General features: G+C 37.9%; 2 protein-coding genes across 2 annotated transcripts; both read left to right on the top strand.

Annotated features, from left to right (window-relative positions):
- Nucleotides 1-55: 55 nt before the first annotated feature.
- Nucleotides 56-13,010, top strand: LOC140159402 (uncharacterized). Its single transcript, XM_072182865.1, has 4 exons — nt 56-659; nt 2,115-4,068; nt 11,387-11,476; nt 12,927-13,010. The coding sequence occupies exons 1-3, from the start codon at nt 56-58 to the stop codon at nt 11,454-11,456; spliced, it is 2,628 nt and encodes an 875-aa protein (XP_072038966.1). The 3' UTR covers nt 11,457-11,476; nt 12,927-13,010.
- On the top strand, nt 12,931-22,979 carry LOC140159403 (uncharacterized). The gene is made up of 4 exons (XM_072182867.1): nt 12,931-13,019; nt 19,544-19,618; nt 22,098-22,247; nt 22,658-22,979. The coding sequence occupies exons 2-4, from the start codon at nt 19,562-19,564 to the stop codon at nt 22,790-22,792; spliced, it is 342 nt and encodes a 113-aa protein (XP_072038968.1). The 5' UTR covers nt 12,931-13,019; nt 19,544-19,561; the 3' UTR covers nt 22,793-22,979.
- Nucleotides 22,980-23,990: the final 1,011 nt, after the last annotated feature.

Below are 23,990 nucleotides of genomic sequence, written 5' to 3'. Positions count from 1 at the left end.
CCCAGGTGATAACCTTAAAAAAGGTCATTTGAGGTCACAACAAATCAAAATAAAAATGGCGACCTACGACGCAAAAATGAGACGTGTCGAAAATGTAAATGATTTTCGATCTAGATCTGTTGTTGTGCTTTTCATTTTGAGTACGTGTTTTCAGTGCTTTCTTGCAGTTCCTGTTCCTCTAGCAGAATTAAATGTAGACTCTTACCATTCTTTGGTAGAACAATTAACAGAATGTGGGCCACCTGCCACAACCTTCTACGTGTTCCCTGTTGCTCGAGGTGATGCGCAGTTCGGTACTGCATGTCGTATGAGGTTACAAAATGAAGCACCGGATCATGACCAACCTAATGAAAACTTGAAGCATATGGTCTGTCGCAAATTTGTTCAACTTGCTTTAAGCAATTGTGTCAGTTCCGAACGGAGGAAAGGACTTGAACAAAATTACTCTAAATTTTGGCATGGAGTTTCAAAGCATGACACATGCTCTGCATTGAGTGCACTGCTGCAACTAGAGGTGTCGCAAGAACATTGTGATGGTGTGTGTGGGGATCGGCAATCAGGGTTCAGTAGTATCTGCGAAGCAAATGCATTTATACAACAGAAATTACCTAAACTGCGGTTATCGTGGTCAGAGTCGTCTCCCGAGACTGCAAAAGAAGGTAAGTAGGTATGCTAGGTGAATTCAAATTTGCCATCAAACTGCATCATTTTATATATCAAATTAAAGCCCTTGAGTAAATAAAGCCAAAACTGAAAACCATTTTTCATAGCACTTTCCGTAGCAAAGTTACATCTTGTCAAAGATTGACTTTCATCAAAAAGTTTCAGCTAGCAAAATTCCCCAAAACGGCATTTCGGGGTGTTTCTAGATCTTAGTCTCATTATGATAGGAGCTTTTTTTAATGGAACTGCTATCAAAATCCCTCTAAAATTCCATGTGCGGGTGACTTATCACCATAAAAAAACATATATTTGGGTCAAGTGAAGTATAGAAAACATATTTATGTAGGTTTCTTTCTTCGGCAGTTGTTTTAAATTTCTATGTAAAAATGCATTGACATTATCGGCGAATTTGGCTGACTAGCAAATGTGTTAACTAAGGTTTGCCTGGGTTACCTAAGGTAAGAACAGTCTCTCATGAATCAAGTCTACATTGTACTACTACGGTACTTACGAAAATCATGTTCCATAATCATATACCAAGTATTCAAATTTGCAGGTGCTAAATGTACAAAATCTATGCTTAAAGATATAGGTATGCCAGGCAAACCTTAGTTAACACTTTTGCTAGTCAACCAAATTCGCCGACAATGTCAATGCATATTTACACAGAAATTTAAAACAACTGGCCGAAGAAGGAAACTTACATAAATATGTTTTCTATACTTCACTTGACCCAAATATATGATTTTTTATGGTGATAAGACAATCGCACATGGAATTTTAGAGGGATTTTGATAGCAGTTCCATTAAAAAAAGCTGCTGTCATAATGAGACTAAGATCTAGAAACACCCCCGAAATGCCGTTTTGGGGAATTTTGCTAGCTGAATCTTTTTGATGAAAGTCAATCTTTGACAAGATGTAACTTTGCTACGGAAAGTGCTATGAAAAAAAGGTTTTCATTGTTGGCTTTGTTGTTTAAATTACTCAAAACCGTTAACCGTCATACATGTATGTGCATGAAACTTGGTGGGTACAGTCAACATTTACATGTAGAGCCAAATGTTTGGAAGGTTGGTTATTTCGGGGTCATCCAAGGTCATCCAGGAGTCATTAGGTTTAAATTACTTTGTGGGTACAGTCAACATTTAGAGCCAAATGTTTGGAAGGCTATTTCGGGGTCACCATGGGTTGCAGGTTCATTTACTTCTACCAAAAGTAATCACGAAAGCAGGCAGTTGCGAAAGAAGGCGAGACTCGTGGTTCGAGAACCGCCTTGTTTATGTTTTCTTTCTGTATTTATTACTGCTTATTTTGTTGAGCTCAAAGTTATAATTCATTGCTCCTTTATCATAACACTTCTTTACTAATCAAATTCATTGTGTTATGAATTGTTTGTAGTTTTCACATAGTCTAAAGTGGCAAATGTTTCTATTTCTTCCATTTAACACAGACGATACTGTTCCAGATACTGGTGACAGTGAAGGACAAACGGACCAAGATGCTGAAAACACAGGAAATGACGAAGGGGAAGAGGGGAAAACAGACCAAGACAAAAACACAGGAAATGAGGAAGAGGTAGAGGAGAAAACAGACCAAGATGTTGAAAACACTGAAAACGAGGCAGAGACTGGCGTTGATGATGGGAAACTACCCACAAATGATGAGGACAAAATTCCACCAGATGTAGAAAATAATGCAGAGAAGTTAGATGCAAATCCAGCAGATGTTAATCTCCCAGCAGATGATGGAAGTCCAGGGATTGAAAAGAATCTAGAGACAGGAAATGATGAAGTTAAAGAATTGCCACAAGACCTGGATGTAAACAAGAACCCGGTAGGGTCTTCTAACACAGATGAATTTGGCCAGCCTAAAAATAATGGCGATCAGGAATATAAAGCAAATGATCCACAGCAAGATATACATTCAAATGGACAATACAATCCACTGCCAGGACAAAATAATCCACTACTAGGACAAAATAATCCACTGCTAGGACAAAATAATCCACTGCTAGGACAAAATAATCCACTATCGGGACAACAATACAATCCACAGGATAATCTATTGCCAGGAGGACAAAATCCACAGCAAGGACAAAATAATCCACTGCAAGGACAAAATAATCCACTGCTAGGACAAAATAATCCACTATCGGGACAACAATACAATCCACAGGATAATCTATTGCCAGGAGGACAAAATCCACAGCAAGGACAAAATAATCCACTGCTAGGACAAATTAATCCACTGCAAGGACAAAATAATCCACTGCTAGGACAAAATAATCCACTATCAGGACAACAATACAATCCACAGGATAATCTACTGCCAGGAGGACAAAATCCACAGCAAGGACAAAATAATCCATTGCAAGGACAAAATAATCCACTGCAAGGACAAAATAATCCACTATCGGGACAACAATACAATCCACAGGACGGGCAATACAATCCTCAGCAAGGCCAATACAAACCACAGGATGGTCAATACAATCCTCAGCAAGGCCAATACAAACCACAGAACGGGCAATACAATCCTCAGCAAGGCCAATACAAACCACAGGACGGACAATACAATCCTCAGCAAGGCCAATACAAACCACAGGACGGGCAATACAATCCTCAGCAAGGCCAATACAAACCACAGGACGGACAATACAATCCTCAGCAAGGCCAATACAAACCACAGGACGGGCAATACAATCCTCAGCAAGGCCAATACAAACCACAGGACGGACAATACAATCCTCAGCAAGGCCAATTCAAACCACAGGACGGGCAATACAATCCTCAGCAAGGCCAATACAAACCACAGGACGGACAATACAATCCTCAGCAAGGCCAATTCAAACCACAGGACGGGCAATACAATCCTCAGCAAGGCCAATACAAACCACAGGACAGGCAATACAATCCTCAGCAAGGCCAATACAAACCACAGGACGGGCAATACAATCCTCAGCAAGGCCAATACAAACCACAGGACGGGCAATACAATCCTCAGCAAGGCCAATACAAACCACAGTCAGGACAATACAATCCACAAGGAGCAGTTGATCCACAGCAAGGAAAGTCAGGTCAACAAGATGAATTACCAGAAGAGACAGCTGACAACAGGGAAACATTAGAGGGTCAAGGTATAAACCAGGAACAAGGAGACGATACCCCAAAATACCAGGATGAGAATAAAAACCCATCGGATGAAGAATACAAAGCAGAGAACAATGGTGCTGATGATAATGATGCGAAGGATGAGGAAATTGAAGAATATTCATCAGAAAGTGAAGCAGAGGAAAACGGTGATGGGCAGGATAAGCAGCAGTACTACCAGGAACAGGGGGCAACTATAATGGAGAGGATAAACAGCAGTACTATCAGGAGCAAGGGGGCAACTATAATGGAGAGGTATGTTGATTTTATAATATTATCTTTTCACCTCATTGATTTCCTTGGATCTTTAGATCAAAGTATGGTATAGTTTGATCAGCTCGTAATCGGCGGGCTATAACAGCGCAGATTAATATTAACATATTTTATCTCAAGATTGTCTTGTGACATCTCGCCAAAAGTATCACAAATTATTAATTCAAAGTCCTATACTCTGTCAACTTTATTTAACACTCACAAAATAGGCCATATAGGCCAATTATATCACTCTTTTTGTGGGTATACTTTTTGGCGTAGTGGTAAAGGCCTAACAATTCCCACCGATTACGAGCTGATCAAAACTTTAGTTTTGGTGAAAAGTCATAGCATGTAACTTATGCCCATCCAGTCAACAGTCCCCCTACCCAGGACAATGTGGACTGCTTGAGGTCACTGAAGTGTCAATGTGACTGGCACAGATAATTCCTTTAGATAATTTTGTTCCTGAAATATTTGATATTAAAATGATATTTATATTGTCACTTCTTGTCGTTCCCGATAATTTTTGCCGTGGCTCTTGGAATTGTGTGTGTGTTTTAGGGCATTCCCATGCATGTAAATGTGATGTGTGCACTGCGCATGACAACTTCTAAAGATTATATGCATAATCCTGCTCTTCTTTTGCACTCTTACAATGAATACAACTGAATTTGTTAAGGATGACATTTAAAAGGATAACATTTCCTCTTGCATGTTGACGTTGTTACAGCAGTGTGTTCCCTGTTATTAGGCCCCCCCCCCCAAAAAAGATTTGTCTCAAAGCTTGCTCGCGCGTTTGTAAAATCGCACGATTTGACAAAAAAGAAATGCAGACATTTTTTTTATTTCCCCCTCCCCCCCCCCAATTTTTTTAATAGTTTTTTCCGGAAAAATTCGGCGAAAATCAGACTTTTTCTCAAAATACCATGAAAAAAGTCGGGAATAAAAAATAAAAAAATCGCATTTCGCATTTGTTTATAAATTTCTCGTGAGCTTTGAGACAAACCTTTTTTTTTTTTTTGCCTTAGCAAGTACATTTTTGTACCAACATATCAGGATGATAAATTAATGTGTCAGCATTGAGTGATATAATTAATGTATTATCATCTAGAGAGTTTAACTACAAATTGTTTTTTTAACACATCTCCCAGTCCCAGTGGTAACATGTGATACATGTCAGTATAGAGCGATACAATTTAATGTCCATATTATAAATAATAGAGAGTTTAACTACAATTGCTTTCAGAGAAATAGTTTTTTATTGCGTAGACAGCGTAAACACAGAAGTGGGGTTCCAACTGGCTAAAAATAAAATCCATCATCCCACAATCATAACATCAGACCAGTAATACTAATAGGATTGGGTGATTATGCATAAAAGCCCCGCTAGATGTTAATGCTCATTTAAGGGATCTGGAATGAGTTTCGACAGTATTTTTTGTGGGACATGAGAGCACATCAGACATATTGAATTGCATTTTGAATGCGAAGAATGTCTTTCTGATATCAAATAATTTTCATTTTTTGAAATTCATGATATTACAAATTTTATGACAAATTGATATTAAAATTTGATATTTTTCACATTTTTGATATATAACAGTCCTCGAAGTAAATTTTTTCACGGCAGTGAAATGATGCCACTTTCCCCACATCTCATATGCACAGTTTATCCCTTACATATCATGTGTCATGAATAGGTATTGTAGCACACCAGCCTTGTGAATAAGAGTCTAGGAAATAATTCCTAATATCTCATACCCTAGTTTGTATGCCTTTAAAATATCTAATCTTGCCACACTGACAACTTACTAATTAGCCCTAACCCAGAAAAGAGTCTGTCCAGGAGTAGGAATTTTTTAGCCTTTTTTAGAAACATGTTTTCAATTGGCTTATAGCCATTACATGCTTACAATACACAAAACTGATTGGTTAATCAAAACTAGCAGGATCCTGGCCTGGCCTGATTACAAAGTAAACGTACATCATTCCGATTTACTTCAGAAAATTACTACACTGCTCAAAACTAAGTCCATTATCTATAGTTAATTGAATGTTAGCTAATGTTTATTGACTTCATATTGGTGTTCATACATATCCCTGACCCTGACAAAAGCTAGCAAGAGCAAGCTGTGTAATTATTTTGTTTACTTGTGATAAGATACAATTTTCCAAATTTGTTTCCTATTGAGTAGGTGACTTAGTAAAATTCCTTAAAAAAGGAATGGGCGCCCAATGTGAGCTTGGTCGTGATGTGGTAAATTTCATGGTGTTTAGATTTGGCATTATTATCTCTTGCAAACCCGGTTACACCTCATTATAGAAATCAGACCTGTCGATAGGTTGTAAGAGGGGATAGCCTTTTCCAGGCTCGAATTGGGCCATTATAATAAAGTTTTGCTACTTTGCAATGCAATAAAATCCTAAATGCAAAACGAGATCCTGTAGGTGGCTCCCGAGGTGGCTTAAAAAACTAAATGCAAAATGAGGTTTTTAAAAATATTGTTTTCAGAGTCAAGATGCAGGTATCATTATTAAGCCTCAAATCACTTATGTATTGTCGAATAAGTGCAGAGTAGGTTAGATATAAATATTGAATGTTAGACCAAAGTAGCTCAAAGTACATGTACATGTACTATACACTTGATCCGTGAACTTGTCTTTTTTAAAGACAAATTCTTGTATAAATCTAATGACATATTCTTAAAGTGTATGTAGCTGGGAGGAAAAGCCCGACGATCAATGGAAAATTTTGACCTTTCGTATTGAAGATATGGATTTTTTTCCCAAAAGACCTACTTTTTGTGGGTGTTTTGGGAAAAAAATCCATATCTTCAATACGAAAGGTCAAAATTTTCAATTGATCGTCGGCTTTTCATCCCACCTTCATACACTTTAAGTATAAATCATCAGATTTATAAAGTTTACTTCGAGTACTGTTAAATATCAAAAATATCAATTTTTAATGATTTGCCATATATTACATTGTATTACATTGCGAATTTCAAAAAATGAAATGTATTTGATATCAGAAAGGCATTCTTCGTATTCAGAGTGCAATTCGATATGTCTGATGTGCTCTCATGTCCCACAAAAAATTCCACTGTTGAAATGCTCAAAACACTCATTCCAGATCCCTTAACAGAGTTAGTCCGACGAGTAGGACCTTTTATTTCTAAGTTTAAATACCAGAGTGTACCAGACTATACACATTTCACACTATGATCACTATCTCACATGGCGCAAGAAAGACGAATCGCGAAAGTCCAGTGACCGCGCCCCCCAAAATAAAAGGTCCTACAATATTCGTTGTTGGTGTACCGGAATTTCGGTACAAGTTAACTTGACACCAGTGGTGACATCACAATTTGACGACCAATAGAAAATCCCCAACTTTTTGTTTGACAGGCGACGGTTAAAATCTGAGACAAATTATGCCGAGGGGCTTCCAATTGCGTAACTGGAATTATCAGCCAGACACCTAGCGGTCCCCGGGTCGCCCTCCGAGGTCAGTCACGATGCACACCCCAACCGCAAATCTAGCATGTCCATGGCAATGGACTGACCCTGAAGTTGTACACACAATTTTAAAACAAACACCTTTCCTTGCAATCAATACCACTTTCTGAAACTACAGAATTTTTTTAATTCAATAAGCTTAACACACATTCACCTGACATTCACTGATATTTGGGTCTTAAATCCTCTGAAAATGTTGACTTTGCCCCGGGACTTTGCGTGTCGACAGGGATCCTGTAAATGTATTCATGGTATTAAAATAAGGCAAAAGTAGCTGCATGATCCCTGATTTGGCAAATTTAATACTTTCAAAGTTCGACAGCCGGTGAAGCCCAGGTCGCCATTCTGGGTCGCCATTTTCCCTCAAACTACTGGCAATAAATCTATGAAAATATCCAAAATACAGTTTTAAAAATTTCTACCTCCAAACTATGCCTGTAGGGATTTTAAATATTTTAGTTTTAATTTTTTTTCACTAGTTTTGCTTGTTTATTTCTGTCCAGGGACCTCTTGTTTAGTTGTTTACTTCTAATTACCATATGAATGGGAAATTGTTTTGGAATGTTACATTTAAATGACGGGGGTGATATATTTTATTATTACCGATAATTCTATAAAAATGGGGAAAATATGCATTTATAATTATATATTTTTAATTAAAGTAATTCCATGATGGTTTTAAAATTATTATGACTAATTACTAGTTCTCATCAAATTAGAATTGTGATGGAAAATGAATGTAAACATACTTAAATCTGCAAAACACCCCTGGGAAAGCAGCTACAGTGGTAGAATCAATGGGGTTTCCCAATTTTTAATGACGGTATTGCTCAGGTGCGTGCGGGAAGATGACTTTTAGATGAGGTACATTATTTTGTAATACCTTTTCACACAATAAATAACTTCAAGATTTATTTTGTGTTTTCTAAGAAATTCTCAGGGGTTGGAAATATTCTTCAAAATTATTTTATTGGAAAAAGACTTCCAATATTATTTGCTATTCTGTGCAATGCAGTGATGATTTCCGGGATGATTTGTGTTTTCTTTTCTTTTCTTTTCTGCCGCGCCCGGATTTCCCACGAGGCATAAATATTTCTCTGGAAGGAGCTTCGCAAATTCATCACTTTTTCCCATCTTTCATGAAGTCGTGGTCAAGGCAAAACAGAATTTAGAAAAAAAAAAGCGACGTAGTCAAACCATGGAAGAAAGATCTTTTAATATCTCGTACATGTTGATGTTCATTTCTCAAACAAGATAAGAAAATGAAGCGAACAACTCGCAGTAGAAACAAAATTTAAATATTCATTTCAACTTATTTTTATATTCTGACAAAAAGTGAATAGGCCTATATAAAGATCTTATCTCGTACATGTTGATGTTCATTTCTCAAACAAGGTAAGAAAATAATGAAGCAAACAACTACGCAGTAGAAACAACATTTTAAATATTCATTTCAACTTGTTTTTATATCTGACAAATTTAGGTATTATGGTCTCAGCTTTTTGGAAACCAAAAATGCCAAAATAATTCATTATTTTCAAAGTAGGCCCTATCGGTGTTTTCACTAGCGAAACATAGGCCTATATTTTTGATTGTAAAACATATATTCATAACTTGGAAGTAAAACCAGGCTCTTTTCTAAACTTTTCTAGTTCTTTACCCATATAAAAAACATGTTTATAAATCACATGTATGAGTTTGGCTCAACACGCATTTTAGGTCAATATTATGAAATCTGATGAAATAATGAAAAATAAAAAATGAAAAAGTCACCTCACCAACCTGGAAAAAAAAAGTGACGATAAACTCGAATTGACTTTCATGGGCCTAAAGATCTTATCTCGTACATGTTGATGTTCATTTCTCAAACAAAGTAAGAAAATAATGAAGCAAACAACTCGCAGTAGAAACCGGGAGTAGAAACAAAATTTTAAATATTCATTTCAACTTGTTTTTATATTCTGACAAAAAGTGAATAGGCCTATATTTTTTTTCTATAGGCCTATATCTTTCATCCGGAGTTCATGACATATTCAAAGGCCATGATATTGTTAAATGGATTTTTTTAATCGCAATATTATAAATGGTTAAATACAACATAATTAAATCAAATGTTTAAAACACGCATGCAGGCTGAATTGTGTAAACTTGATCTATATAAAACCTAGATCACATGTGCTGCGCTCTTGCTCCAAGGTTGGTATCGGCACAGACCCTGGAAGACCATCACTGACCGAGAATAGATGAGTGATATACACAACAGGTGGTCGCTGCCATATCCAGTGGGCGTGACTTTGGGAAGGGTTATTCCATATTTGGGGTGATTACATCATGGTTTCATATTGCAAGCAGTGACCAGTTTTCAACCAACGTGGGGGGCAAGCGACGTTTATTGTAGGACCTTTTTTTTTCGGGAGGAGCAGTTAGTGGACTTTTGTGGTTAATCTTTCTTGAGCGATCAGAGTTAGAGTATAGTTGGTAAACTAAGAAAAAACAGGTCCTACTCGTCGGACTAAACAGAGTGCACATGAGAGCACTTGAGAGAGATCTGAACTTCTCTGTAGCGTACATTGTATCTAAGCTGAATATTTAGCAACCTTCCAAAATTGGCTGTTCCAGTTGAATTACATACATGCCCTACAGTAGACATGACCTCAATTATATTGCCCACACAGGGGGTACAGATTTTACCGTTTGAAATTCACACTCCCTGTGTGGAAGATCATCATCATATCTTCCATTAATTAAAGCAATAATGTGTGATTTGCATTTATAACGAATAGATTCTTATTTAAATGTTTGTTTTCACTGATCACATTATCCCCTTTTAATTTCGAGCCAAACAAATGAGGAAATTAAATTGCGATTCATTCCCACGCCTACAATGCGTGTACTATGCTCGTTGATCGTATTACATGTAACTGCATGGAGCATCGCGCTCGACGTGTGTACATGCAAGCTAACATCCACGGTACATGTTAGCAAGTATCAGGGTTAGCGGTGACCTGCCGAGTCCAGGGGTCCAAATTGGCAAATAAAGGGGTCCAGGCATCTAATTCTACACAGACGTACAAAATTAAGGGGTCCAAATCACGGGGACCTGCCAAATCAAGGAGTCCTGGACCCCGAGACCCCTTAAAACGCTACCCCTGGCAAGTATTCGATCGTTGAACTCTGAATAAAACCAGGTCGACCCGGTTTTAACACAAAAAGTTAAAGTTTACTGTTATTAAAGCACTTCAGGCTTAGTCTTTTACGTGGTATTTTAGTATACCACTGGGCATTATAATTATGCAAAAAGTTGAAATACAAGTAAAATTTAGGGCGTCGCTGTGAAGCAAATCACACATTATGGCTTTAAGGGATGTACAAAAATAAATGTATGGATTTCAACTGGAATAGCACAGTGCCCTGTCTTATAAAATGAAATTCTTTTTTTATAATAAAAATACCACTTCAAAAAAATCCAGGGACTGCCATTTGAAATTTTCAGGAGAGCATTAAAAAGCTCTTCTGAGGCCATCAAGGAGAGCTGTTTGGAGCATTTACAATAGAATGTAAGGACAGAATACACGTATGTAGTTCACTAAGATTTAAGGAGAGCACTAGGAGTGCAATTATGCTCTCGCTCTCTTCAAAAGGCAGTCCCTGAAAATGTGATTTGCAGAGTACAACATGTCTATGTGTAGAGTAAAAGAACAGACATCCAATGTAGTACATGTATTTACATGTGATTAGACAGGCTTGGAATTCTAATTTATCCTAATGAAATAATAATATTGCTTTAATTTACATCAAGCTTGGAAACGATAATGAGGAAAGCGAAGGTTCAGATTATGAGAAGTCTGCAAATAATGAAGAGAGTGTGAGTTCAGATTATGAAAATGAGGTATGAAATCATTCTGTGATGGGGCACTAACAAAACCTGACTGCTGTGTACAAATGTTTAAATAAATATAACACTTTGTCTCCCATCCATGTAAAATGAAGAACTGGTCCACCCTAGAGTTGAAGCTGCTGATCAGCCATCAGTTTGCTTACTAATCTGCCGATCTGAAAACACATCCTACACTCTTTAAGAAATTAATTAGGGCACCCTCTATAATTTGCCCTTTCTGCTTTGACTGATGCCAAAATAGTTACGAGTAAAAAACATTTTAAACTACATGTAGTGTCACCTACCTGGGACAAACAGTCACCTTGAAGCAGTCAACCTTTGTAATAAAATATTGCTGTCGTGAATACTATTCATTTGGGGTTACAATAATGAATCGGCTCATTAGATCGGCAAATGTAGAAATTTTCCCCAATTCCGACTCAGACTTTAAATTGGACAGATTTGGAAGTGACTGATCAGTGATCAGATTGGTTCTAGACTCTGGCTATGTGTATATCAATAAAGAACATCAGATGCATGAGTACCATCATACTGCCATGAAATGCTATCACTACAACATTACAATCAAGTTTACTGTCCAGGTTTACTCAGACCTAGAGGTCCCTGTTCTCACTGATCCACATTGATTTTGCATCCTCACTACACACCCTAAGAAAAACATGTCCACTGTGTGGAATGGATATAACCCAGATGCTTACCAGAATGTTGAATTGGACTGAGTCCACTTACCCAAATATTGAATGTAGAATCAATGTTCAAAATTTGGTACCACATCCTACATCCGAGACTACCTCAATAACAACATATTTTGCAGTCTCACTAGGCATGAATGTAGACTCAATGTAGCATTGCCACCACATGCCTTCCATCAAACGCCTGTAGTCATTCATTTTTATTATTAATTAACTAATTTGCATATTTAATTAGGGAAAATGAGCTACAGCACCATTGGTGCTCTTGTATAATCATTATCATTATCATTATTGATATTATCATCAACATCATTGTCATCATCATTATTTAGGTCTTAAAGTTTGTATTGCCTTATAAACTGATCAAAAATCAGGTCTTGTTTGGGGGGTTTCTTTTTCTATGTATTTGAATTTTCATTGGTATAAAGTTAATAAAATATTTTGCCTGTTTGTAATTTCTACCACACAACTCAGATTCAAAAAACAAGCCTGACTAACCTTTGAAATCATTGTTTGTCATCAAATGCAATATGGTACATTTTTTAACAGGATGTGGCAAAATATTTAAAAAAACAAAAACAATACCAACTGACCCCAACTTTGGAGTTATAAGGGCAATTTACAAACTTTTGTAGGCCTTATCAAGTTGAACCAAAATTATGCCCATAACAGGTCTCTGATTTTGGAGTTTTTACGTATAATATGCAGAGGTTTAAATAATAATAATAATACAATTATTTTATATCAAGCCTGGAAATGATAACGAAGAAAGCGAAGGTTCAGATTATGAGAAGTCGGCAAATAATGAAGAAATTGAAAGCTCTTTTGTATTTGAAAATGAGGTATGAAATCATTCTGTAATGGGGCACTAACAACACCTGACTGACTGCTGTGAACACAAACATGCATATAATGTACATACCTTTCACCCCATGTAAAATGCATGTTTCTGCATTTATGCTTCTGAAGTTCCATCAGAAATTGATGGACAAATAAAACACTAACACATGTATGATTGTAGTGATTGCACCTCAAAATCAAGATTGGCAAGTGTGTACCATGTGTAATACTAGTTACCACAACACATTTCTTACCATAACATACAGATGCATGTGTGCCATCAGACTCACTGCCAGGAATTGTTTTCATTACAACCAAGTTTACTCGGACCTACATTGTAGAAGTCACTCCCTGTTCTCACTGATCCATATTGATATTGCATTCTCACTGCACACCCTATTTGTTAAAAACGAGTCCAATGTGGACCGGATCCACTTACCCGGTTGTTGAATTGGACAAGGTTAAGCTATGCATTCTCGGGCGGGTTTTCGTACCACAATTCGGCATCAGGTTACCTGGGGGGAAATTGTTATATTTTTTGTTTGGTAAGTCAACCATGAATGATCCTAGCATTTAGGTCCAGGGACACTCCAAAATTGATTTTTTTGTTTGTTGCAAATGCGTCGGATACCCGGGTATAAAATTGCCTGAAAATGCCAGGCTTAGATAGGGCACACTTACCCGGATGTTGAATCGGACTTAGTCCAATTACCCGGATGTTGAATTGGACAGGGTACACTTACCCGGATATTGAATCGGACTTAGTTCAATTACCGGGATGTTGAATTGGACAGTGTACACTTACCCGGATGTTGAATCGGACTTAGTCCAATTACCGGATGTTGAATTGGACAGGATACACTTACGCGGATGTTGAATCGGACTTAGTCCAATTACGCGGATGTTGAATTGGACAGGGTACACTTACCCGGATATTGAATCGGACTTAGTTCAATTACCCGGATGTTGAATTGGACAGGATACACTTACCCGGATGTTGAATCGGACTTAGTTCAATTACCCGGATGTTGAATTGGACAGTGTACACTTACCCGGATATTGAATCGGACCTAGTCCACTTACCGGATGTTGAATTGGACAGGGTACACTTACCCGGATGTTGAATCGGACTTAGTCCAATTACGGATGTTGAATTGGACAGAATACACTTACGCGGATGTTGAATCGGACTTAGTCCAATTACGCGGATGTTGAATTGGACAGGGTACACTTACCCGGATATTGAATCGGACTTAGTTCAATTACCCGGATGTTGAATTGGACAGGATACACTTACCCGGATGTTGAATCGGACTTAGTTCAATTACCCGGATGTTGAATTGGACAGTGTACACTTACCCGGATATTGAATCGGACTTAGTTCAATTACCCGGATGTTGAATTGGACAGGATACACTTACCCGGATGTTGAATCGGACTTAGTTCAATTACCCGGATGTTGAATTGGACAGGGTACACTTACCCGGATATTGAATCGGACTTAGTTCAATTACCCGGATGTTGAATTGGACAGGGTACACTTACCCGGATGTTGAATCGGACTTAGTCCAATTACCGGATGTTGAATTGGACAGAATACACTTACCCGGATGTTGAATCGGACTTAGTTCAATTACCGGGTGTTGAATTGGACAGAATACACTTACCCGATGTTGAATCGGACTTAGTCCAATTACCGGATGTTGAATTGGACAGTGTACACTTACCCGGATATTGAATCGGACTTAGTTCAATTACCGGATGTTGAATTGGACAGGGTACACTTACGCGGATGTTGAAAAGGACTTAGTTCAATTACCCGGATGTTGAATTGGACAGGATACACTTACCCGGATGTTGAATCGGACTTAGTCCAATTACGGATGTTGAATTGGACAGAATACACTTACCCGGATGTTGAATCGGACTTAGTTCAATTACCCGGATGTTGAATTGGACAGGATACACTTACCCGGATGTTGAATCGGACTTAGTCCAATTACCGGATGTTGAATTGGACAGAATACACTTACCCGGATGTTGAATCGGACTTAGTCCAATTACCGGATGTTGAATTGGACAGGGTACACTTACCCGGATGTTGAATCGGACTTAGTCCAGTTACCCGGATGTTGAATTGGACAGGATACACTTACCCGGATGTTGAATCGGACTTAGTTAACATACAGATGCATGTGTGCCATCAGACCACCAAGAATTGTTCTCATTACAACCAAGTTTACTTGGATTGTAGAGGTCACTTCCTGTTCTCACTGATCCATTGATATTGCATTCTCACTGCACACGCTATATGTTAAAAACGAGTCCAATGTGGACCGGATCCACTTACCCGGTTGTTGAATTGGACAAGGTTAAGCTATGCATTCTCGGGCGGGTTTTCGTACCACAATTCGGCATCAGGTTACCTGGGGGGAAATTTGTATATATTTTTTGTTTGGTAAGTCAACCATGAATGATCCTAGCATTTAGGTCCAGGGACACTCCAAAATTGATTTTTTTTTGTTGCAAATGCGTCGGATACCCGGGTATAAAATTGCCTGAAAATGCCAGGCTTTGACAGGGCACACTTACCCGGATGTTGAATCGGACTTAGTCCAATTACCCGGATGTTGAATTGGACAGTGTACACTTACCCGGATGTTGAATCGGACTTAGTTCAATTACCCGGATGTTGAATTGGACAGTGTACACTTACGCGGATGTTGAATCGGACTTAGTCCAATTACGGATGTTGAATTGGACAGTGTACACTTACCCGGATGTTGAATCGGACTTAGTTCAATTACCCGGATGTTGAATTGGACAGTGTACACTTACCCGGATGTTGAATCGGACTTAGTCCAATTACCGGATGTTGAATTGGACAGTGTACACTTACCCGGATATTGAATCGGACTTAGTCCAATTACCCGGATGTTGAATTGGACAGGGTACACTTACCCGGATATTGAATCGGACTTAGTTCAATTACCCGGATGTTGAATTGGACAGGATACACTTACCCGGATGTTGAATCGGACTTAGTCCAATTACCCGGATGTTGAATTGGACAGAATACACTTACCCGGATGTTGAATCGGACTTAGTCCAAATACGGATGTTGAATTGGACAGGATACACTTACCCGGATGTTGAATCGGACTTAGTCCAGTTACCCGGATGTTGAATTGAACAGGATACACTTACCCGGATGTTGAATCGGACTTAGTCCAATTACCGGATGTTGAATTGGACAGGATACACTTACCCGGATGTTGAATCGGACTTAGTCCAATTACCGGATGTTGAATTGGACAGGATACACTTACCCGGATGTTGAATCGGACTTAGTCCAATTACCCGGATGTTGAATTGGACAGGATACACTTACCCGGATGTTGAATCGGACTTAGTCCAATTACCGGATGTTGAATTGGACAGGGTACACTTACGCGGATGTTGAATCGGACTTAGTCCAATTACCCGGATGTTGAATTGGACAGAATACACTTACCCGGATGTTGAATCGGACTGAGTCCAATTACCCGGATGTTGAATTGGACAGGGTACACTTACCCGGATGTTGAATCGGACTTAGTCCAATTACCCGGATGTTAAATTGGACAGTGTACACTTACCCCAATGTTGAATCGGACTTAGTCCAATTACCCGGATGTTGAATTGGACAGGATACACTTACCCGGATGTTGAATCGGACTGAGTCCAATTACCCGGATGTTGAATTGGACAGGATACACTTACCCGGATGTTGAATCGGACTTAGTTCAATTACCCGGATGTTGAATTGGACAGTGTACACTTACCCGGATATTGAATCGGACCGAGTCCACTTACCCGGATGTTGAATTGGACAGGGTACACTTACCCGGATGTTGAATCGGACTGAGCCCACTTACCCGGATGTTGAATTGGACAGGGTACACTTACCCGGATGTTGAATCGGACTGAGCCCACTTACCCGGATGTTGAATTGGACAGGATACACTTACATGTACGCGGATATTGAATTAGACTCGGATATTAAATTAGACTGAGTCTACTTAACGGGATGTTGAATCGGACTGGATCCACTTACCCGGATATTGAATGTAAAATTTTCAATGTAGACTCAATCCACATTGAATGGAAATGCATTCTTATCACTTATTTGCAATTTGGTACGACATGCTAGGTCAGAGACTACATGTACATTGACAACTTATTTCGCGTTCTGACTAGGTGTGAATGGACTCAATGGAATTATATTGAGTCAATGATTGACCCTTCATCAAGCAGGTGTAGTGAGAATGTGACCTAAGGGATTTTCTTCCATTTTATTATTAGCATGATGATGATCATTATCATCATCTTCATATATATTGTTATCATCATTGAATTAGTCATCATCATTGTCATCCTCAATATTATTCTTTTGGTTACTATTATCAACTGATGAAATCTGTTCCTGTGAACATTTTAAATAAGCCCCCCCCCCCCCCCCACCACCACATCACACACATACACACTGTCAGTGGTTGTTGATTTGTAGAACAGTAGGTATGGGTTATTGAGGATAAGATTTTAGTGATAGAATTAGTTGATGGGTTAAACATTGAATGGCCTTTTATTTGTGTCTGTATTTTTCCTCACATGATATGCACCCTGGGTTACACAAACAACTAGCCTATCCCCACTAAACCCCATCTCATATACCGGGTATGCAAAAGCAGCAATAGCTGCCAGTTATCATATTGTTTGTGTGCAGTACATTGTGCAGAAATTGTCAAATGTCTACAGGGCAGCTATTGCAGCAACATGTATGGCTTTGTTGCACCAACCTTTCGATATGTCGTGTTCCATATTTCAACCATATACTGTATGTTTATTCTTGCACACAATTGTAGCCACTATACTTGTTACTGCACCCAAAAAGTGTCCGAACACTTCAAACAAAGGCCATACAGGGACTGCCATTTGAAATTTTTAGGAGAGCATTAAATAGCTCTTCTGAGGCCATCAAGGAGAATTTCAAGGAGAGCTGTTTGGAGCATTTACAATAGAATGTAAGGACAGAATGGTTCACTAAGGAGAGCTAAAAACACACTCTTGTATCAGATTTAAGGAGAGCAGTACACGTAGGAGAACAGTAATTATTGCTCTCGCTGTCCTCAAAAGACGCTAAACTAAAATAGTATATAGATGGGAAATTTTGTTCTGCGTAATTTATTACCTTTTCTTAGTCAGTGGGAGTGGTCTAGTTCGTAGACACTTTTTTGATTGGACAATCGCAAGATTTCAGGTGCCGTTTATCAGGCAGACGACCCCGTCATCATGCGTCTTGATAATGCCGTTACACGCTTGTAGGTGCGGCGTATGTATTGCGCTGTAATGTCGTGACTAGTGCGGAATACGCGACGCGCTAGCAGTCTGCGCAACAGAATACGTGAAGTTGTAAACAAGTTTCGTTCATTTTATAATGAGGGAGTTTTATGACGGTAACTTAGTTTTTGCTTTAAAAAATTGTTTACAGTTATTAAAAATAATATTTAACTGACTAAGAATGAGAATAAGCGATAGGAATTTTTATTTTGCCTATCCTCTACCTATGATAGGCGACAGGCAGGTCCAATATTTTTATCGTAGTGGATACCGGCTGCGCCCGGCATCCACTACTCAAAATATTGGACCTGCCTGTCGCTCTATCACACAGTAGAGGATAGGCAAAATAAAATTCTATCGCTTATTCTCTAAATTCGCACGATGCGATTCTATTCCACTAAGCTATACTCATTTGAATGACAAATGATTGAGTTTCAAAAGTGACAAATTTAGATAATTCCTCCTTCAAAGCAATTTCTGCTACCTATTGTTACAGGCTCAATAAAGCCTACCGCAAATTTTTGTCAGTTTTGGAAAGCTCTCTTTTTTATTCAAATTACTATAAGTTCATCGAACATGTACCAAATATTAAAATCCATGCAGAACAAAATTTAATTTAGTTTGAGTGTCTTTAAGAAATGGCTTTTGTTTCAAGTGTTCGGATACTTTTTGGGTGCAGTATATGTAGTGTTTAGTAGCTTTCCATATCTATATATGTATGTATTCTTGGCTTTTGTGTTACCAGTGAAGGTGTTACTATTTTACATTATCATTGCATCTTGCAAATCTTCATTATTTCTCGACTGCTCCACCTCTGACCTTCTGAATCTCACCTGTACATAGAATGCAAGAAAGGTTTTTTATCATTTTTATTTAAGAAAAAAATTGTTGTGACTAGAGTGTATGGCAAATAAGGAAAAGAAGTTTGTTTCCCATTATCAACATGCATTTTGTCCTAAAGCTCAAAGTAATTTGAGGTGTAATTCTGACTTTAAATATAAGTGCAATAAATAAAAATTTAAAACAATGCATATGGGTTTTCAGTCCACCTACATGTACCAGAAACAAACTTTTTTTTTATTAAAGCCTATAATCCATGTTTCTTTAGTTATTTTTGTTTTCTCTCTCTTACCACATGTCAATTAAGAACCAGGAGGCAGAACAGATGAATTACCTTGGCGATCATGATATCAAAGTTCAACAAGAACAACAGGTGGAATTTGTGAGTATAAAATTGCAAAGAAATGATAGTGAGATTTTGGTAGCAAAACTTTCAGACTTGTGTCCATGTTTTTAACCAAAAAATATTCTGAAGACATAATAATGATCAAATTGGACGGATACTTTTGCATGGCATGATATTTGAAAATTCTAGCTCGACCGATAAACTCAGGTATAATGCTCAATCCGTCCAATTTTATATCAAACTTGGTTTGGTGATTGGATATGGTAGCCTGATGTGCTGTATACTTTTGTGTCATGTTATTTGCGTATTTATGAATATTAATGAGCTGATTTGCGTATTTTGCCTACATTTTTATTAATCCAGTCTGCAACTTAAACGCAATGAGACAAACAATTAACTTAATATACAGGGTGTCCCTGAAAGAACTGTATCATCTGAAACTAAATTTTTTTGGGTATTTTATCACCACATTTAATCATAACTAAATAACTGGTGTGGATGATAAATAAATCAGCTATCATATACTTTTTGAATTTTGACAATTGACCACACCGTTCGTGAAATATAGGAATTTTACGAAACCCCCTCATTTTCAAACCTTTCCACGGATTCAAATATCAATCGATGATCTGTATTCGGAGTGCCAATCACTGTGCATCATCAGCGCATGAGGCGTCTATTGTCATTGATAGATATTCAACTCCGTGGAACAGGCTGAAAATGAGGTAGTTCGTAAAATTCTTTTATTTAAAAAATGGAGCGGTCAATTACTTAAATAGTTCATTTTCCGACGATACAGTTCTTTCAGGGACACCCTGTAGCATTATAAAATCAAACAATTTCAGTGGCAAGGTGGTATTAACAGATACATGTATTTGACAGATTCAATGCACAATATAGGCCTTTACATTCAGTTCTTTTCCCTCACACCATATGTCACAGATTTTGCTTTCAAATCCATATATTTTATCAAATTAACCATGAACTGCAGCAGTGTATTTGTTTGTTGTCTCACAGTAGACCATATATAAACCCGGTTCAGATGTTTAATTGTTATATGTAAGTCATATAATGTGTTGATAAACCACTGATATATTCTCTTTGTATTTGCTCATTCACTTTAATACCATAATGCCATCTCTTCAGTTTGTGAAGTTTGGCTATTGACCTTTTCGGTAAATCCCACAAGCCTTTGCGAGTACACCTGAGATGTCGTCATTTGATGTCATGCCGACTTGTAGTGCGCAATTACGATGTTCAATAAACAATGTGCGCTTCGGGTGTACTCACAAAGGCTTATGGAATATACCAAAAAGGTCAATTAAGGTTAAATCGCTGCTACCACCTCAAGATACTAGGATAACGGGTTATGATAAACTTTTAACGAGAGCGTATTTTGAGCGCACATCACATATTTACTGTGTTAAATGCACTTGTCTGTGATTAGCTGCTGAGGTGATCTGATGTTGCCAAGTGGAAATGTTTGCAACATCACAGTCAGGCGGCGAGTGGCATGATAGAGTCGGCAACTTGTGAATCCGCCCGGCCGTATGGCATTTTCCATATACTCGGTTAGGTTTGTGGGTTTCATTATCGAACCCCAACGGTTTTAGCTTGTATTTATATTATTTATTAACATAGGCCTGTTTGTTTGTGATATTTCAAGTGTTTTAAAATTTCAAAATAATCCCATTCAATTACACGGTTGACGATAAAAATTTACTGAATTTAGAGGATGCACGGCGACCACCACCTGATCACAGTAGTACATGCTCGTCAAAGGTTTACAGCAAAATATTATAGGATTAGGGTTGGGATTAGGATTTTGATTTTCACCCAAAATATTCATTTTGAGCTTAAATTTACAATTTCTATCAAATTTTAATGTTGTTATTATTTGTCAAAAATGATGAAATAATATTAGAAATTACTTTATCAGGAAGGTTTCTGTCCATTTTAATAACAAGGTTTTAAGTAAAAGAAACCCCACAGGTTATTTTGACCGTTTAAGATGGAATGATATGGGGGATTTAATGCACGATAAAAGCCACCACATTATATCATGCTCTGTTGACCTACACGAGCACAGCAGCTGATTCCATTTAGATGTAAATATTACAATATATGCCAAAAATCAGGTTTGAAAAAAATTAACCAATTTCATAAGATCTTACAGTATGGCTTAATGAGGTAATTGGAAAATTATTCCAGCACCTACAATGTAGGTTATGAATGCATTTTATATGCATAAATGTATGTCACAAATACATCATCTTATGCACCTTAAAGTGCTAGTTTTCCATTGTTTTGTCGCACAATTTTGAAAAATTTACCGGAATTTAACTTAACTTTGAACAGAAATAATTTTATCGAAGTCCAGATCAAAGTAAACAATAATTTTTCAGGGTATATTTGCAGAGTCCCCGCTGCACAACCCTGCCCAATCCAAAATACCCAGATAATTATTCCATACTAAGTAATGTGTATTTTCCTCTTCAAATTTGTCATCCTCTAGGCAAAGAGTCAAAATGAAATGAAGAAAGAAGAAGCCGAAGTGTTATACAAATTGGAGGAGGAGTCTTCCAGTAGTCATTTCTTGGCATATTCACTCACAGCTATCGTCTTGATTATGGCAACATATCTTCTCTACCACAATAAACAAAAGGTATCTATTCAGTTACATATTTGGGACTTATTCTGTCGCTTGGAAGTGTTACTTGGTTATTCCTCAGTCTCAACAGGGGTGTATCTGGGGATGCGGATGGTGCACTCGCATCCCCTGGTTTTCCTAAAAATCATACAAAATTGGCCTATTTTGGCGCCTTTCAGCCACTCATTATAGTGAGACACAAGAAGATAATTTGGATACTGATAGCCATGGTCCACTTTATTATGACAACAATAAGGGCCTGTTTGACAAAAAGGGGAGTCAGACATTTTATAACCAGCACAAGATGTAGAGGAAATTAAGGAGGCATTTTATAATCATAATAAAGGAAATTAGGAGGAATTAATCCCATTAGTTCAAGTCGGAAAGAAATTAACCAAACTTATGTGTTCTGCTTTTATTTATAGATTATCGCAATCATCATCGAGGGGAAGAATTCCAGTAGTCGTAGACGGAGAGGAGATGGATACAATAAACTCAATCAGAACGTCACCGAAGTGATGCCATCACTGCAACAGTCATCTAAGGATTATACATTTTAATCAAGAAGGGTTCTCAGCAAAATGTATTCTGTGTGGTTTCAAGTATGGAGAAATTCTGCCTAACCAACATGGTTTGATCAAATCAGTGGTTCTTAATTATATAATGCTCGTTGGTGACAGAACTTCCAAATCATTTCAAAGATTTGTGTTTGAGAGCAAATTACACCTTGTTTTGCTATGTTTATTGTATATTCTTAGTCAGTGGGAGTGGTCTAGTTCAGTATACACATTTTGATTGGACAATCGCAAAGAATTCGGTGCCGTTTATCAGGCCGTAGACTAGAGCGACCCCGTCATCATGCGTCTTGATAATGCCTTACACGCTTGTAGAGGTGCGGCGTATGTATCGCGATGTATGCGTGACTAGTGCGGAATACGCGACGCGATAGCAGTACGCGCAACAGAATACGTGAAGTTGTAAACAAGTTTCGTTCATTTTATAATGAGGGGAGTTTTTATGACGGTAACTTAATTTTTGCTTTAAAAAAATTGTTTACAGTTATTAAAATAATATTTAACTGACTAAGAATGAGAATAAGCGATAGGAATTTTTATTTTGCCTATCCTCTACCTATGATAGGCGACAGGCAGGTCCAATATTTTTATCGTAGTGGATACGGCTGCGCCGGCATCCACTACTCAAAATATTGGACCTGCCTGTCGCCTATCACACGAGAGGATAGGCAAAATAAAAATTCCTATCGCTTATTCTCTAATTTCAGTGCAGATAAAGGACCAAGCACAATTGGTTGGCAAGTTAGATCTAACCCATGGGCGGTCTGTTGAGAACCACTGCTTTAAATCATGTAGTGCAACACATGTTATTACTCTTAGCATACACAATTGTGCTTTGTCTGGTTAGCGATACATAGGCTTGAGAATTCTCAGGTTTAAATGTGAATTCAGGTTTTTTTGTTACTAAAAATGTTAAATTTATTTTCAGGGTGTAGTGGGGGCATTATTTCGTAATTTCAAATGCTTTTTAGCTTTTTCTATCGGTTTCAGGTTTTTCCATGAAAGTTCATTCTCATGCCTGAATACAGCAGCTCCTTTACTTTATGTATTCTCTCATGTACTCGATGCTGTCTGCCAAAAAACATTTCAATAATTCTGTGAGCCTTTGCGAAAGTAGTCCCAAGTATGTCACGCTGATCATTTATGATCGTTACTGTGCAGGTCAACTTCGGCAGTGACAATG

This window comes from Amphiura filiformis, chromosome 8 (genome assembly GCF_039555335.1).
Source record: "Amphiura filiformis chromosome 8, Afil_fr2py, whole genome shotgun sequence".
NCBI classification, from domain to species: domain Eukaryota; kingdom Metazoa; phylum Echinodermata; class Ophiuroidea; order Amphilepidida; family Amphiuridae; genus Amphiura; species Amphiura filiformis.
Note: the sequence above shows the minus strand (reverse complement) of the source record. Positions and strands in the feature narration are given on the sequence as shown.